Source organism: Suricata suricatta, chromosome X, assembly GCF_006229205.1.
Source record: "Suricata suricatta isolate VVHF042 chromosome X, meerkat_22Aug2017_6uvM2_HiC, whole genome shotgun sequence".
NCBI classification, from domain to species: domain Eukaryota; kingdom Metazoa; phylum Chordata; class Mammalia; order Carnivora; family Herpestidae; genus Suricata; species Suricata suricatta.
The window spans coordinates 52,553,572-52,571,036 of NC_043717.1; the positions used below are offsets into that span (position 1 = coordinate 52,553,572).

Sequence of the window (17,465 nt, forward strand, 5' to 3'; positions counted from 1 at the left end):
CGAAGGGCATACAGGTGAGACTGGGATTCGAGCCCAGGCAGTAGGGTTTCCAGGTCTGTCTTCTTAGCCACTATGTTAATCTATCAACATGAGAGAACTAAGATAGCCAGGCTACCTTTTCCTTCTACCCACTAGCTGGGCTAAGATTGGACTTCACTCTCTACTAAGAATTAGTATGATAGTTCTCAACCTGGAGAGATGACAAACACTATCAATGCCTGGACCCCATGACTAAGAAATTCTGGTTCAGTTGGTCTGAGATAAATCTAGCCTGTGGGGAATGCGGAGGTCAGGGTGAGTGGCAGTTTGGGGGAAGATCCTCGACTTGAAAACACACAACATCTCTCCCATCCTGACAAACATCTACCTCCCAGCTCTGCCTCGCCCTCCAGTTATGGCTCTATCTCTTTCCTCTCTAACTACAACCAGACTTCCTGAGAGGTGTCTCTACTCCCCTCCCATTTCCCTCCTTAACCTGCTGTGGGCTGGCCTTCAGGAAGCAAGCCTTGCCAAGGTTACCCTTTTGGCATTGACGCAGTGAACATTCACTGCTTGGGCCTCAGCCTACTTAAATCCTTGAATGCAGTTGATGACATCAATGGTCCTTACCTCTAAAAACTAACCCTCTCCCAACTCTGGGGACACAACGCATTCTCCTTGTCTGGGAGTTTCACTCATCTTTTTATTTAAAAATTTTTTTTAATGTTTATTTATTTTTGAGAGGAGCAGAGGGCAGAGAGAGAGGGAGACACAGAATCTAAAGCAGGATCCAGGCTCTGAGCTGTCAGCACAGAGCCTGATGCGGGGCTTAAACCTATGAACCATGAGATCCGGACCTCAGCCGAAGTTGGACGCTTAACTAAGTCAGCCACCCAGGCACCCCTCACCCATCTTTTTAGATGGCTTTTTGTATCAAGCTGTACAAATTTACATTCTGAAGATGGGGCCTCCAACAGCCCTGCCCTTGCCCTTGCCCTTACCCTTGCCCTTGCCCTTGCCCTTGCCCTTAAGGAGTTCAGAGTCTAGTCAGTGCCAGAGGTGCTCAGTGCCCTTAAGGTAACAAGGTGATTTCTCCAAGAAAAGCCCTGATTCCTTCCCTCAAGCTACTTCCCTGTTTCTCTGCATCTCTGGCAAAAATGAGAAAGAGAACAAAGCTCCGGCTAGGTCCCTCCACCCTGTGAGCTAGAACCCAGGATGCTTCCCTTCCAATTAGAAGACAGTTGGTTATGGACAAGGTGTGGTTTGTCCGTCTGTGCTCATTTTGCCGGTATGGTCATGGAATCCCTTTGTAATGAGCTTCTGGCACAGATGACTTGTTTTCTGGGTCCTTGTCCTTTTGAACACACAGAAACATCTTTGAACATGATATATTTTGAATGTTTTAAAGCCAACAATTCTCTCATGCTTTCTGCCCTGGGAGGTAGACTTTGCTAGAATCTGAAATATGCTGACAAGGTGGAAGGAGGAGAGGAGCAGTGAAGAAGGCCAGCAGGGTTCTCCATGTGGTGCCATGGAGAGCAAGGTTGTACTGAGAATCTCACTATTTTCTGGTTGTTAGACCTTGGCAAAGCCTCTTTTCCTCTTCAAGCCTCAGCTTTCCCCCTCTAATTGGGATTCGCCATCATTAGCTTCTGTGCCAGTAGTGAGGATGCTGGGAGATGACGTCTACATGATGTAGGCGTGATCCTCTGTCAGAGTAGGCACTTGCTAAAACTTGGGGAAACTGAATTGAATTGCACTTAACCATGGTGCACAGGCTCATTCCGGGCCAAGAGAGAAAGTGTGTGTGTGCGTGAGAGAGACCTACAAAAAACAAGGCCTATCTCTGTGCACATCTCTCCTCTGGGAAGGAAGGGGCCCACACGGTGACAATAGACCAGGGGCGCTGACTCAGACAGCCAGTTCCTGCTCATTTCCCCTCACTGCAGGACAGCGGCTGGGCCGAATGGGAGGTCAGCCTTCTGTGGGGCTCTGACTCGGGCCTTTGGCTGGGAACCTTCCCTAGAGAAAGACAAGACCAACTTGCAGTCAGCTCCCTTCACCAGTCTGCTGTGGCGGGGTCCACTGGACCAGTGTGGCTGTGGGTAGGCGGTGGGGGCAGAAGGAGGTGGGAAAGTAAAGAAACTCGATTGTTGAATCCAGCATTGCTTTCTCTGGGTTGTGCTGCCCAGGAACAACTTCGCAAGCAGCAGACCATGTAACTGATGGGGCCAAACTGATCTAGCTGGGGTGCAGGGAAACGGGGCTCGGGAAGCTTCCCTGGGTACCAACTGAGGAGCCTGGGGACAGGGCTCTGAACAGCGTGGAGCCCTTCAGCTCCCTGCCCCCAGCGCGGGCCCTCAACACACTTCTTCGCATGAGGATTTGCTGGATGTGGAGTCTTGGTCATCTGTGCCACTAGGATGGAGACAGCTGAGTCTGTCACCCTCTTCTGGAGCCGGGGAGGTGAGTCGTGGTGGGGGGAGGAGGGAGGAGGATCGCATGCTCAGCGGAGGGGAAAAGGAAAGGAATTAAAGGAATTGGGGCCGTAGAGGAAGAGGGGCTTCCTGCCATCAGAATTATCCTGAGGCAGGCTGTGCCAACTTGGGGTAATGTGGGTTCCCTTAGTACTAGAGATATGCAAGGAGGGGCAGGACGAATTCAAATTTGGGTGACTCTGGAGGAGGAGAGGGTGGATGTGATCACATCCCAACTCTGATAATCTGGGATTCTAAAGGGTTAATAAAAGTGACCTAGGAGCCATTATTGCATGTATAAGAAATACTATATCCCTTAGTTTCTATAAATCGACCTAACATACTTTCTGCTTATTTGGATGGTCGAAAATGCCGTCTCAGTCAATCTTGGGGCTTTTCTCACTGCCTGGACTCCTGCTGAAATACTATTTTTTTTTTTTTTTTTTTTTTTGCAATACCAAAGCATGGAGGCAGGAAGGGGCAGGAAAGGGATGCCTCTCATTGGTCATCTGTTCACACAGGTTACTAGCAAGGGAATGATTGCCTTCTAATCTCAGTTCCAGCCAGATCTCCTGGTGGTAGGGTGGAATACAGTTTAGAGTCAGGAAGCACACAAGTTCCCCTCGCTCGCTTGGGTGAAGAGGATGAGCTGGGACAGGGGAGGCGACAGTGCAGTTGTCTGCCCTTGAAAATGTGCCGAGAACAAAACACTGTGAGGACCACAAACGGTTTGGCTTGGAGCAGAATCACAGGACGGTGGTCTTTGGTCTTCAGGCCTTTGAAGGGCTGTCAGAGGGTGAAGGGAGCAGGTGGGTCTAAGGGGGCTTAGGTGTCACAGCTGGAGCCTGAGGATAAAGAAGGACTTTCTAACAGATTCTCTGTGGGCTGTCTTGAAAAGGAGTGAGAGGTCTGGGTGTCTTTGGACAGGTTGCCTTTTTTTAAATGTTTATTTATTTTGGGGGATGGAGGGTCAGAGAGAGGAAGAGAGAGAATGACAGCAGGCCCTGAGCTGTCAACACGAACCCGACGTGGGGCTCTCGAAGTCACAAACCTGGGTTGAAATCAAGAGTCGGATGCTTAGCCAACTGAGCTACCCAGGCCAGGTTGCCTTTCTCACAGTCACCAAGCCTTGGGAAAACAAGGGCAAGTGAGACAAGGGCGAGTGAGAACTTTTCTGCAGCAGTGGTGGGGGAAGGGGAAAGAGGCCCCGCCCTCCCCCACGGAGGCAGGTCGGGCCCCACCCTGCAGTGGGCTCTCCTCCCCCCACCTCTACAGCTACCTCCCTGGCACACTGAGTCTCTCTCACCCTCTGGGCTCCCTGATTCTAATCTTGCCCCCCTCCAGCCACTGTCCACTCTGCAATCAGAGCACAACTTTACAGAACAGACCCTGCTGCTCAAAAATCCTCCCATGACTGCCCACTGTCCACTGGTGAAAGTCCAGATAGATTTATTTCTCTTCTTTTTTGCTTCCTTGCTACTCTCTAAAAACAGAGCAGAGATAAGATCGTTTTTCACTCCCTGACACAGCTCTGACATCTCATAAATCTATGCCTTAGACAACTGGAAAGGGTTATATTTAACCTTCTGCCTTGTAGCTTTTAATGGAGGGACTTGCTTCAAGCACTGCCTTCTAACGCCACAGGAGACCAGAACCTTTCCTTTGTTCTCTGCAGGCCGAGCCGGCCTCTGCCTTCAGCAGGGTAATGCAGGCTGCTTGGCCAGCCTTTCGCCCCAGAACACCCAACCCCCCTGTCTCCCGTCCCACCCCCTGGAGGGTGTCCCCTCAGCTTTCTTATCTGCAAATATTTAAAAGATTCCTTATGAACCCCATAGCTGGAGAAGTGGGACAGCAAGTGAGCACAAGAACAGGACAGAGGACAAGGCCAGGAGGTGTGAGCTGGGCTAGAGGAGAAAGCAAGTGTACTTTCAGGGCTCTAGTTGTGGCTGTAGAAGGGGAAGAGGAAGAAATGCTAAATAATGTGCCAAGCCCTGTAAGCAAAGCTCTGCATGTATTGCCTCGTGTGATCCTCACACCAGACCTAGGAGGTAGGTACTATTATTGCGCACATCGTCCTCCACTGAGGAGACTGGGGCTCAGAGTAGTTCAGTGACTCACCCAAGGTCATTCACAGCTTGAAAGCAACAGAACTGGGGCATCTGGGGGACACCTGGGGGCTCAGTCAGTTAAGCATCTAACTTCAGCTCAGGTCATGATCTCACAGTTTGTGGGTTCAAGCCCTGTGTTGGGCTCTGTGCTGACAGCTCAGAACCTGGAGCCTGCTTTGCATTCTGTGTCTCCCTCTCTGCTCCTCTCCTGCTCCTGCTCTTTCTGCCTCTCAAAAATAAATAAACATTTAAAAAAAAAAAAGAACTGAGGCACCTGAGTGGCTCAATAGGTTAAGTGTCGGACTTCGACTCAGGTCATGATCTCACAGAAACACAGTTGTGTTTGAGCCCATATTGGACTCTGTACTGACAGTGCAATGCCTGCTTCAGATTCTCTCTCTCCCTCTTTCTCTGCCCCACCCCACTTGTGCTCACTCACATTCTCTCTTTCTCAAAGTAAATAAATAAACTTAAAAAAAAAAGAAAGAAAGAAAGCAACAGAACCAAGATTGAGTCCAGGACTGCCGAACTCCAAAGCCCCGTTGTCTTGCACAGTCCCAAGAACTCCCTGGCTGAGTTGGCCCTGCCGTTTTGAAGCAGTTCTACTGTGCTAATCTCCCTGACTTCCTTGCGTATCTTTCACAAATGCTTGAGACCCCTGCAGGCTCCTTCCATACTTCCGACCACCCAGGCCCCCAGGTCCACCTCAAGCTCTGCCCTTAGCTAGGGAGATGACGGTTTTTACATGGTGCCCCTGAGCTTCACTCCGTCCTGATGGGCTGACTTCTTTCCCACCTCGGCTTACATACTCTGTTCTCTTCTGCCTTGAAGATAGCAGCTACGGGACACGGTCACCTTAAACAATGAGCCATACTGTCCTTTTCACTGTGTCTGTCACCTGGATATCCAGGCTCCTGCCCCTCTCTCAGCCTCACCCTCACCGCTTTGTCCCCCACAGTGTGAGGAACTAGAGTCACCACAGGCACTAGTTTGGAAATTTTCACTGAGCCAACAAAGGGACAGGAATAGCAAAGTGACTTACCCAGAGCTAATGGACAAAGCAATAGAATGTCATAACAACCATATTTGTAGGGCACTTTATTGTTTACCAACTGCTTCCACAGTCAGCGGAGTAGTAGGGAAGAGAACTCCAAAGTGATCTTAATGGTACACAGTGCAGCTTTAAAGAACATTGAATTACTCGGGGAGAAAATGATTCTCGCTCCCTTCTCTTTCTAGCTTTCTGATTACATCAAAGAGAAGGTCCCAGTGTGGTGCTATTCTTCAGCCTCTGTAATGCTTGCTAGTCTTCTTTTGAAACAGAGCTAGAGGGGGCCTCAGGCTCCAAGACACTGACAGGCAATGATATCTACATAAGATTTAATTACTCTGTTGTGTTTCCATTGTATTTATTTTTACAGCTACTTTCTCTTTGTGGCAAGTGAAACTCCTTTTGTTTTTGTTTTCAGTTGCTATATAAAATTTCTTTTAATATAAATTTATCTAGGCAAAAACGTTATTTCGAGAAAAAAGGATTAAGTTAATAGGAAATAGAACCAGTGGTGCCAGATATGGCAAAACTCAGCCAAGTGGTACCTAAATGGCTGAAGCCTGGGCAACATTGGAATTTTGGGCATTTATTTGACACGGGAATCCCATGGCATTTGATTGGGACTAGGTTCCTCAGGGTGGCCGATAAGGCCCTGCATGGTCTACCCCTACTAATGGCCTAGATTTCATTGTTCTTTACTCTCTTCCCTCCCCCACAGCATACTTTTCCATGCCTGACAGCCTTTGAGCACACTGTGCCCTGGGCAATGTCTCTCCCACATCCTTTGTCCATCCATTAGACACAAACTCAGTCTTCAAGACTCAGTTCAAACGATACTTCCTTGGGGCACCTGGGTGGTTCAGTCAGTTGAGCATTTGACTCCTGATTTTGGCTCAGGTCATGATCTTGTGGTCCGTGAGATTCAGCCCCATGTTGAGCTCTGGGCTGACAGCGTGCAGCCGGCTTGGATTCTCTCTCTGCCCAGCCTCCGTCCCCACCCTCCCACTTTCACGCATGCTCTCTCTCAAAAATCAATAAACTTAAAAAAAAATTAAAAATGGTACCTCCTTTAGGAAGTTGTCCTTCAGCTAAATACTAGGTTCATTTATTTCTCTATTATAGTGTCTCTCCCATGGCTATAATTATTTGCTGATAGGCTGATATCTTCCACCCTATTGGTTCCAAATGCATTTTATAAGAAAAACTGAGAGACGGGGGTGGGGGGGTAGGAGAGTGAATAAAAATGTAACTCTGAGTGAGGCCCGTGCACAGTGATTGGGCCCTTGGGACTAGGCCCACAGCTCTTAGGGTCACTTGGAATTGTGGCTTTCCAGATGCCATACCAGAGCCTATATAGGCCACAAAGCCTTTCTGAGAACTGCTGCTGGGGAGCTATTGCAGGTCACTGTATTGGGGTGCCTTTGGGATTGAAACCTAGGATCTAAAAGAACGAGGTAGTACTGGCTCAAGGGGGAAGTTGGGCTGTGACACTATCTTAATAAAAGCCTCAGCTGATTACCCAAGAAGTTCTGGAACTGAGTTGACCCATCAGGGTTGTTCTGAGTCAGGGTGAGGGAACCAGGCATTGATAACCATGGCACACAGACCAGTCACTAGACACAGACTGCTCCAGGGAGGGAGCGTGGCCTTGGGCAAGCCAGCCCTCCTCTGGGGAAGTGGCTGGGCAAGGCCCAAAGAGGACTGTCAGCCAGGAGCACTCAGTCCTAGAGAAACCTGGAGGGGCATCACCATGTCTACCACAAGAGCCATGTCAGCACCCCTGCCCTGAGGCTCAGTACTGGGGAGGCAGGGAGAAGAGAACAGTGACTTGGAGGGCAGAGTGTGGAGGGCAAGAGTTAGTGACTGAAAGAGCCTAGAAAACATTTGTGAAAAGAGTAAATGACTGAGTATGATGTTCTAGGCACTGTGCTTAGAGGCGAGGAGGACACGGAGACAAACAAACTACAGGGAACTTCTGGTATAATTGGGATAATAGATACGTAGAGGGACTATTCCAGAACAAGGTTCTAAGTGCTACAATGTGCCCTAAACCATTTTGTTCTTGCTTCTCTTGGAGGCCTTATCATAGGACCCTTCAGGCAACCCTCTAAGGCGGGAATTACTGTCCTCACCCTACAGATGTGAAAACTGAGATCCAGGTATTTATTTGCTTTAGATATCACTGCTGGTCAGAACCCCCAAGCCAGGCCAGCCCTTGAATGGTCAGACTTCCACAACTCATGCCCTCTCCCCTACACCACCCAGCCCTTCTCAAAGCTATGCGCAGTTCTTTGCACTTTGCAACGTGCTTACTACAGCTATTTCATCTTGTCATAGCCCTATGAGCACAATTAGAGTGTCAAAAGAAAGTAGCTTTTAACGTTTATTTTCTTAACCTGCCTGCTATGCTTTCAGAAATAGATATATTCTGATTATATTTATAACAGTGACATTCTTTTTTATTCTGGCTTTCTTTTTTCCTACACATTTTCAACCACCTGTGAAAATCTTCCATTACACTCATCTGTTCTTCCATATCTTGCCTCAAAAGTGAGAAAATTGTGATCAAAATCCACTTAGTTCCTTCTGAGCTGTGAGGGGGAAATGCTTTTTTTTTCCCTCTTTTCACTTCAGCTTCACTCAAAAAGGCAAAACTTTATTGATTTGAAACATTAAAATGTATGAAACCAAGAATATCTCCAATTTTCTGTGTGATTAATAATCTAGGAGAGATTTGGGGGGTGGGGTTGTATAGGCTGAATAACAGGCCGCTTAGAGGCAATGAAAAATCTCTTTCAAGGAGCTGATCTTAAGAGGGGCAGCTGTTCCTTGTCCCACCCTGTATCCTCTCCCCACCTTTGTACCCACCTTCCACCTTAAGCTCCAGGCCCGGTCTCTTTCTTCTCTTCATTGCCCACCTAAAAGATTTCCTGTCAAATGTCAGTGCTGGCATGTTTTGAGGCTACACAAAAAGAATTCTAGCAAATCTCCCAACAAGCTCCATTGCGGTCTGTCTGGTCCCAGAGGTCACCCAGAGCAAAGCTTTTCTCTAGCGTTTCCCCAGCAGAAGCTATCATACTGTAGAAAACCAACGATTGCTCTGGGTTCCAGAGGAGAAAAGTCTCCATATGTTCCCCACGAGAATAAAGACGCACACAACCTCTGTCCATGCCTAGCGTGACTTCATTTGCCATCGCTAGCACAGGACTATAATTAAAATGTCCTCTCTCTTTGTAACTACCAAAATGCCAAGCCGCCCTCATGGATTAAACAAGGGAGTCCTCATTTCTACTCATTGCCTTGACTTCCTTGTAAAGACTTGCAATAAGTGATGGTGGCTAAAGTGGGGTGCAGGGGTCAGCTTTATGGTTTAAAGATTAGCAAGGTAAATAAGTTGCCCTTATTAAGGTATAATTTTCAAAGAGTTAAAGCCATGACTGTAATTGAAATATAGAGTGATCACATATCACAGATTCATGTAACTCACTGACGAGGGAGCCAGCATTGTGGTAGCAGATTTTTAAAAAAGATAACGAGAGTTTGGCAGTTCCTCAAGAAGTTAAACATAGAATTATCACATGACCCAGCAATCCCACTTCTAGGTATAGACCCAAAAGAATTGAAAACAAGGACCCAAACAGATACTTATACATGAATGTTCATAGAAGCATTGGTCACAATAGCCAAAAGGCCAAAACAACCCAAACGTCCATCTGTGGATGGATGCATGAATAAACAAAATATGGTATATCCATATAATAGAATATTATTCAGCCATGAAAGGTAGTAAAGTTCTAATCCATGTGACACTATGGATGAACCTTGAAGACATTATGCTTTGTCAAAGAAACCAGACACAAAAGAACAAATATTGCATGATTCCACTACTGTGAAACATCTAGAATAGGCACGTTCATAGGGACAGAAAGTAGACTGGAAGTTACCAAGGGTTTGGAGGAGGGGAGGAAGGGAAAATTAGTGCTTCATGTTTCTGTTTGGGGTAATGACAAATTTTGGAAATGGATAGTGGTGATGGTTGTAAAACTACTGAGTTGTACACTTTAAATGGCTAAAATGGTGAGTTTTATGTTACATCTATCTTACCACAATAAAAAATAGTTTAAAAAAAGACATGCGTTGGGGAACCTGGGTGGCTCAGTTGGTTAAGCATCCAACTTCAGCTCGGGTCATGATCTCACAGTCCATGGGTTTGAGCCCCACGTCGGGTTCTGTGCTGACAGCTCAGAGCCTGGAGCCTGCTTCTGATTCTGTGTCTCCCTCTCTCTCTGCCCCTTCTGCTCGCTCTCTGTCTCTATATCTCAAAATAAAATAAAGACATAAAAAAAAAGACATGAGAGACCAAAAGAGGTGAGAGACTTTGAAAGACTGCTGGAATAAGATAAAAAAGTTGGATACAAAACTGGGTATGTCTACAGGATAATAAAACTGTAACCTTTGGTGCTATCTTTCCTGCTGGACAGAAATAACTTTCATTTCTACCAGACAAGAATCATTCACAACTTGCCAATGTTCTACAAGTTAACTTTTAATTTTACAGAGTGGACCTTAATCAATAATGAATAGTTGGGGCACCTGGGTGGCTGAGTTGGTTGAGTGCCCAACTCTTGATTTCAGCTCAGGTCATGATCTCACAGTTCATAGTTTGAGACCCACTTGGGGCTCTGTTCTGATAGTTTGGAACCTTCTTGAAATCCTCTCTTTTCCTTCTCTCTCTGTCCATCCCCTGCTCACGTTCTCTCTCTCTCTCTCTCTCTCTCTCTCTCTCTCTCTCTCTCTCTCTCTCTTTCTCTCTCTCTCTCAATACATAAATAAATAAATAAATAAATAAATAAATAAATAAACCTTTTAAAAAATAGTGAATAGTCAAGCAACCTGACAGATGATATACTCTCATATGTTCTTGAAAGAGTGCTCAACAATCTATTTTGCCTTGTTGTCAAGCTTTAGATCGGTTTTTTACACCTCAAATAATACATGACAAACTACACTCCCATGTGCATCTCCATGAAAGAACCTTAACTTTAACTTCAGAGACTGACTCTCACGTGGTATTTACATCTTGGTGGCATCTTCTGTGTGGCAGCAACCAAATGTAGTCCTGGGTCACTTGTCAGTCCCACATTAGTCCGTAATTGCACATCACCGCCAGACCAATCCTTCAAAGCACCACTTTCATTGTGTTTCTTTCACACATAGAATTGAAATGGCTCCTGATCTAGCCCACATTTCTCAGACCGGCTCACAGAAGCCTCTGGAATCTAGTCTGGATAGAGATTTGCAAAGGAGCTTTCTCATCACACCAGCCCCAGCCCGGTTGTTCTGTCCCAACTCCTTGCTGTGACTCAGACCTTTGCTCAAGCAGATACTCCATCTTTTTGTTCCTGGCCCATCTCTAATCCTTTTGGGCCTATGGCAGTTTCCCAAATTTCAATCATCCATGTATCACTGTCACCAATTCTGTTTATTGTCTGTACTATTTACTAATTTAAAAAAAAATTCTACTCTTTCTAAAAAAGTTTTACTTGCCCAAAGCTGCAGGTTTGATGTGCTTTTTAAAGAAAAACTTTCATGGGGCTCCTAGGTGGCTCAGTCAGTTAAGCATCTGTGCCAGAGTCCAGCTCCAGCAGGTCCAGGGCTCCCTGAAGGATGGACGGTGTCGGCAAAAGAGAGAGTGAGAGAGCCTCGGCTTCCTTCTGATCACCAGGCAGGCATCTCTGCCCTTCTGGCAGGCATCTCTGCTCTGTCGGTTTTTGTCTTTTTATTTATAGCTCAAGTGTTAACATGACACCAAAAAAGTGGAATTTTTACTACAAATAATTCTCAGTGATAAAATATTTTTAAAAATGTACAGAAACAGGTTTTACAGAGGCATTTTTGCAGGATAACTCTAATTTCAGTGAGGTCGTTAATTTTTACAAATAAGATAACAAGGTATTCTCAGTGAAAAGCAGATAACATTCACATTTGTTTAAACCAGTAGTAAATCTTACAACTAAGAAGATAGCAGGATGTTCTCAGAGAGAAGCAGAAAGCAAACATATCTGTTTATATGAATAACGCTAAGATTCAGGCATAGACTAGGCTAGGAGTCATTCTGTCTGGTCACAAAAGGAAGAATGTATTTGTGCTGGTTAGTAAGTTGCTTGTGTCAACCTTGTTATTTGATGTTGAAGGTGTAAGCACCATAGGGGCCCTAGATGTGCTGGCCTTTGTGTATAAGTTTAAGTTTTAACTACTCTTACCCATCCTCATAATGGATATCTGTATAAGGGAAGGTATTTGTGGCACCAAATAGCAAAGGTATGGGCAGTAACTTATGTCTGACTCTTGTTTGTTTCTTATCTCTAAGTTAGGCTCTTTTTCTCTGGGCCACAGTTAATAGTAACTCTTGTGTTCTTTAACCCCCTTTGTTATCTATGTCTTGGATTTGTAAGGCTCATTAGAAGAGCCTTCTGACACACATCTGCAGTGCTTTTTCTAAATTCTTCTTCATAGAGGTGGGAATAAGCTTCTTCCCATGAGGTATCTGTGTGGGAAATATCAGTCTGATTTGGAACATTGTGAGGCCTAATTAATAACAGCGGTCCCATTCCCATTATGAGCCAATAGTAGAAGGAGATACCAGTTTCACTTTATGGCTGGAGCTGTGCAAATGTCTGTCATCTCCTTGCTGTGACTGTGTCATCCAGCAAGGCCGACACGGCTCCCAGCAACTCATCTTTCCCTGACCAGGTGCAATCATGCCTCAGGGACAGGGCAGGGGGACAGGCTGCTCCTGACACTAATCAGCAAAGCACTCTGAGGTTTGGTGCCCAAGCAGGAATGAAAGTTTCAAGATGGTGGATTTTGGTAGCTATCTGGGGGCAAGAGACCGTGCAAACTTGCCATACCCTCACCAGGAATTTTCACTCTACCAGTGAGTTCAGATAGCTCCCAACACAGCTGACTTTTTTTTTTTAAGTTCATTTATTTATTTTGAGAGAGAGAGAAAGAGAGGGAGCAAGGAAGTGGCAGAGAGAGGTGGGGACAGAGAGAATCCCAAACAGGCTTCACAGCCCGACACCAGGCCTGACCTTGCAAACCGTGAGACTATGACCTGAGCAAAAAGCAAGAGTTGGATGCTCAATCAACTGAGCCACCTAGGTGTCCCTAAGCGTCTCACTCTTGATCTCCGCTCAGGTGTCGATCTCCAGGTCATGAGTTCAGGCCCCACACTGGGCTCTGTGCTGGCCATGAAGCTTATTTAAAAAAAAAAGATTAAAGAAAGAAGTTTATCAGTGTACCACCTGAAATCACATTTATTTGCTGCTTGATTGTGTTCTAATTATTTGGTATGTTTGGCCTCACTTGAAAACTGTAAGCTCCTAGAGGACAGGTACCATGGCTTTGGTGTCTCTCTGGCATGCACCACTGACCTAAGCACTTGACATGTCCTCACCACGTACCCTTTGCTTGATTCAGTGTCCCATCTTCTAGCTAAGCTTCTCATCAGAACACCAATGGCTTTCCTTTAGTGTGCACAGAAGCATTGAAAATGTGCTCCCATTCCTCCGGAGACTTCTACTCTGGATGGGGGATAAAAAGCAGATATTCTTGGTGAGCCGGGGCAATCCTAACTCCCTCTTGGCCACTTTCTACGTATGTTACCTTGAACAAGAAGTCTTCCTACCCCTCATTTTCCTCACCAATGAAATGACAATTATAATGATAGTACCTGCCTTGTCTACCTCATAAAACAGAGAGAAGAGGCACCATTGAAACAATAGCTGTGTGAGTGGTTTCTAAGAAAGAAAATGATATTCGCATTTTAACCAAATGATTTCATGGATATTAAATAATACAAGATGGCCAAATAAAGAATGTCACCAGGCAGTTTCCTAAGCTCCAAATTAGTCCCTATGGCACTTACTAATGGGTGGGATGATCCCAGAAAGCTTGCTCAAGATGGGTATGAAGCATGAGTGGAAGTTCTGTAAAGTCTGGGAGTGGAGAGGGGTGGCCTAACTAGGTGTAGAGTATGAGGGAAGCCAACTGGGTAAGGGAAGAAAGATAGACACCTGCTTGGAGCTGGTGAGGAGGCTAACTGGGCTGCACAGAGGGAGGTTTGAAAGGGCAGTCGGAGAATACAAGGTGCCTGGCTCAGGTCATCTGAGAGAAGTCACTGGATGGTTCTTTGATGGAACAGCATGTGAGGAACCCAAGCTTTAGAATGCAGATTCCTCTAAGATAGCACTCCTCATAATTTATTTACCATTTATATGTTTGCCTTGCAAAATAAAATACAGACTCATTATACCAAAAATATCTAAAGTAAGCCCACAAGTATTTAGAGTCAAAAATGAAAGTCCACCTTTAACTTGCCCCTCCCCTTCCCTGGCCAATTCCGGTGTCTTTCAAGGACTTCACCTGTTATCAGCATGCTGTGACTCGTTCCAGATCTTTTCCTATTAATATGCCTAGTTGTGTGTGTGTCTGTGTCTGTGTGTGTATATACATATCTTTTAACATAAATGGGATTCTATTATAGATTTTTACAGAGCTTTGATTTTTTTAACTTAATCTGTCCATGGACATCTGTCTATGGCAGGATATCTCCTTTTGAAAGGCTGTATAACATTCCTTAGTAAAAATATACACCACAATTTAGTTAATCAATTCCCTATGGATGAGGACTTCTGTAATTAATTTTGCTTTTTCTTGTTTACTTTTATGGCTTTAAAGTAATAAATGCATGTAGCAAGGAACATTAAACAGTATAAAAGAGTGTTTAGTCAAAAAAGTAATCTCCTAGCTATCCCTAACTCCCTACCCTACTTTAACAGCTCCCCCTCTCAAGGGGCATCCACAGTTATCAATTTTCTATGTATCCTTCCAGAAATTACCTATGTATATGCAAGTGTGTGTGTGAAAGTATGTATGTGTATGTGGAGATGGAGGGAGGGGGCAGAAAAAGAGAGAACATTTCATATAAGCACATATGGTAGCTACATAATTCTTACTTTTTATGTTTATTTATTTATTTTTGAGAGAGAGAGAGAGAGAGAGAGAGAGAGAGAGAGAGAGAGCGCACAAGCAGGGGAGGGCCAGAGACAGAGGGAGAGAGAGAGAATTCCAAGCAGGCTCCGTGCCATCAGCACAAAGCCTGATGCGGGACTCAATCCCACTAACCGTGAGACCATGACCTGAGCCAAAATCAACAGTCGATGCTTAACTGACTGAAACACCCAGGTGCCCCTCTACATGATTCTTCTTAATGCCTGCAGAGTAGTGTGTGTGGCCAAGATGCAATATATCTAACCTACCTTCTGGTGAAAGGGATTATTGCCAATAGGTAGTCATTACATGTAATACAACAGTGCATATCTTTGCTCACGTATCTCCCTGTGCACTCTTTCTCTAGTGTGAATTCCTAGAAGTGGCACTGCTGAGTAAAAAGGATTGTACATTTAAATTTTTGGCAGCTAAAGCCAAATTGCCCTCCAAAGAAGTTGTTCCACTTGACCCTCCTACTAACCATGTATGGGAGTGCCTGCTGCTCCATACACTTTTTTTCTATCATGGCATGTAATAAAACCTTTCATCCAACTGGGGAACAAGATGGAAACTTGAGGTGGCTGTGTGGGAGCATGGTTAGGGAAGGCAGAGATTGCCCAGTTGTTCCCCGCGAGTATGGTTGAGACTCTTGTAATAACCCGATAGTAGATGTAACTTCACAAACATTGGTATTTAGTGGCACCCAGGAATTACTCATGATCCACAAACCCACACAGTGCAGGTCCTCTACTGCCAAAGAGGTTCTTTTGTTTCTTGTCACCCTCTTCCAGCTTCACACAGAACCTCTTCTGGACTTCCTTATGTGCACCACCAGCCAGGACTGGGAAGCCTGGACGGTATTCTGCTGGAGACTGGGCCTCCAGCGAAATGTATTTTCACCCATTCTTCCACATTCACACACACACACCAAGAGAACAGAATATAGAACTCGAGACCCAGGGACAGAAGTGCAAGCCCAGGCCTTACGATGAGCAGCTCTTGCGTGGTCTGAGTTCTCAGAGACTGTAGGTTCGGTGGCCTCTTTCTGGTTGCAATAACAAGGAGGTGCTTAAGTTTCCTCGGGTCAGTTGGTCACTCTGAAGTCTGGAACATCCCTGTCAGTCTGGGCCCTCATAACAGAACATTCGTAGGCCACTGGGCACTCTCAGACCCAGCTGCAGATGGCTACCATTGATTCAGGCACACGCTCCATTTATTTGTGATCAAAAACACAGTGCCCGGCACAGAGTAGCCACTCACATGAAATTTATTCAAAGAGTCACTTCTGTTCACTTTGTTCGTAAGGGGGCTGTGGGTGAGGCAGGCACACAGCACTGTAGGAGTCATTTCTAACATATTAGGCTAAAAACCAAGTTTAGCAAATTAATTACCTGGGTTTATGATATACTTCTGTCTCTAAATGTAGGCAACATGTTATATGGAGAAGAATGCAGGCTTTGTCACCAGACAGACCTAAGTTCAAATGCTGATGGTCACTAACTTTGCAGCTTTGGGCAGGTTTCTGGTCCTCTCCATGTCCTTACCAGTAAAACAGTCCTTATAATATCTACCTTGTGATGTTGTTGGGAAAATGAGTATAGACAGAGAATGCAAAGTGCCCACTGCAGTGCCTAGTTACGTAAGGGTGTTCAAGAGATAGTAACTATTGTGATTATTAAAGTCATTTTTTTAAATTTCTTTTTTTAATTTATTTTTGAGAGACAGAGAGACAGTGTGGGCAGGGGAGGGTCAGAGAGAGAGGGAGACACAGAATCTGAAGCAGGCTCCAGGCTCTGAGCTAGCCGTCAGCGCAGAGCCCGACGTGGGGCTCGAACCCACGAACCGTGAGATCATGACGTGATCCAAAGCCGATGCTCAACCAACTGAGTCACCCAGGTGCCCCTAAAGTCATTTTTTAAAACTGAAACCTTTTGGCTTTATCCACTAAGCTCCCAGTAAATGAGAGTGTGCTTGCATTTCTAGAGATGGGTCTGAATTTCTCAAGTCAAACGCCACCAGTCACCTCAAACACTTCCTGCTATTGATGTTCATTATCAAAGGGGGAAAAAAGCCTTTTCTTTCTTTTCTTTCTGCGGGTCATTTAGCTTTGAGACAAGGCAAGCCAGTTCATCGGTTTGCTGACACTCCTTTCAAATCCTTCCAAATTCTCTCTCTCTGTGATAGTTCCCCAACCTGAGTTCTAATTTCTTCCCTGGACTATTTCCCTATTTTTATTGGAATCAATTGCTGGGAAAAGCACCCTCTCTGCAGATGTGGGATTCTGGCCAGGACCCCCGTGTAGCAATAGTGAGGGCATCTCTGTCTAACACACAGGTGGTTACAAGTCACCTCCTGGGGAAGAGCCTGCTTAACACTGCTTCCTTCCAGAGCCTGTGGCATTCTCTAGGGGGGCTGTTCCACAGGTTACTCAACTCTCCATTGATAGGTGTTGAGATTTAGTTGTTAAAATTTGTTCCTTCACTCAACAAGTAAGTGTCCACTACCAGCCAGGCCTGAGGCCAGACCTGGGGATACAGAGGTGAGCAAAACAGACAAGGTTTCCAGCTTTACCCTATTACTGACAGTGTAGCAGTGAGCATTCTTGTTTCATATGTCTGTGTGTATGTGTAAAACTATTCCCCTAGGTAAGCATTATGAAAGTGCAGTTGCTGAGCAAATAGCGTAGGAATAGTTACTTTGGATAAATACCAGAATACGGCCCTTGAAAAGGCTTAAAAATTTACACGTCCCACCTTTGATCTTAATGATGGCCCAAGAAGATGACCACTTAATTTT

The 17,465-nt window shown here is 45.4% G+C and overlaps 1 protein-coding gene across 8 annotated transcripts in view; it reads left to right on the top strand.

Annotated features, from left to right (window-relative positions):
- The first annotated feature begins 1,913 nt into the window (after window positions 1-1,913).
- The window catches only part of NHSL2 (NHS like 2), a 72,636-nt gene continuing 57,084 nt past the window's right edge, over window positions 1,914-17,465 (top strand). For all 8 annotated transcript variants that reach the window (XR_003905123.1, XM_029930797.1, XM_029930791.1 and 5 more), the window contains exon 1: window positions 1,914-2,445. Coding sequence is in view for 7 of the 8 variants with exons in the window: in XM_029930797.1 (XP_029786657.1) it covers window positions 2,403-2,445 (43 nt within the window). In the remaining variant the exon portion in view is untranslated. The remainder of the gene's footprint in view (window positions 2,446-17,465) is intronic.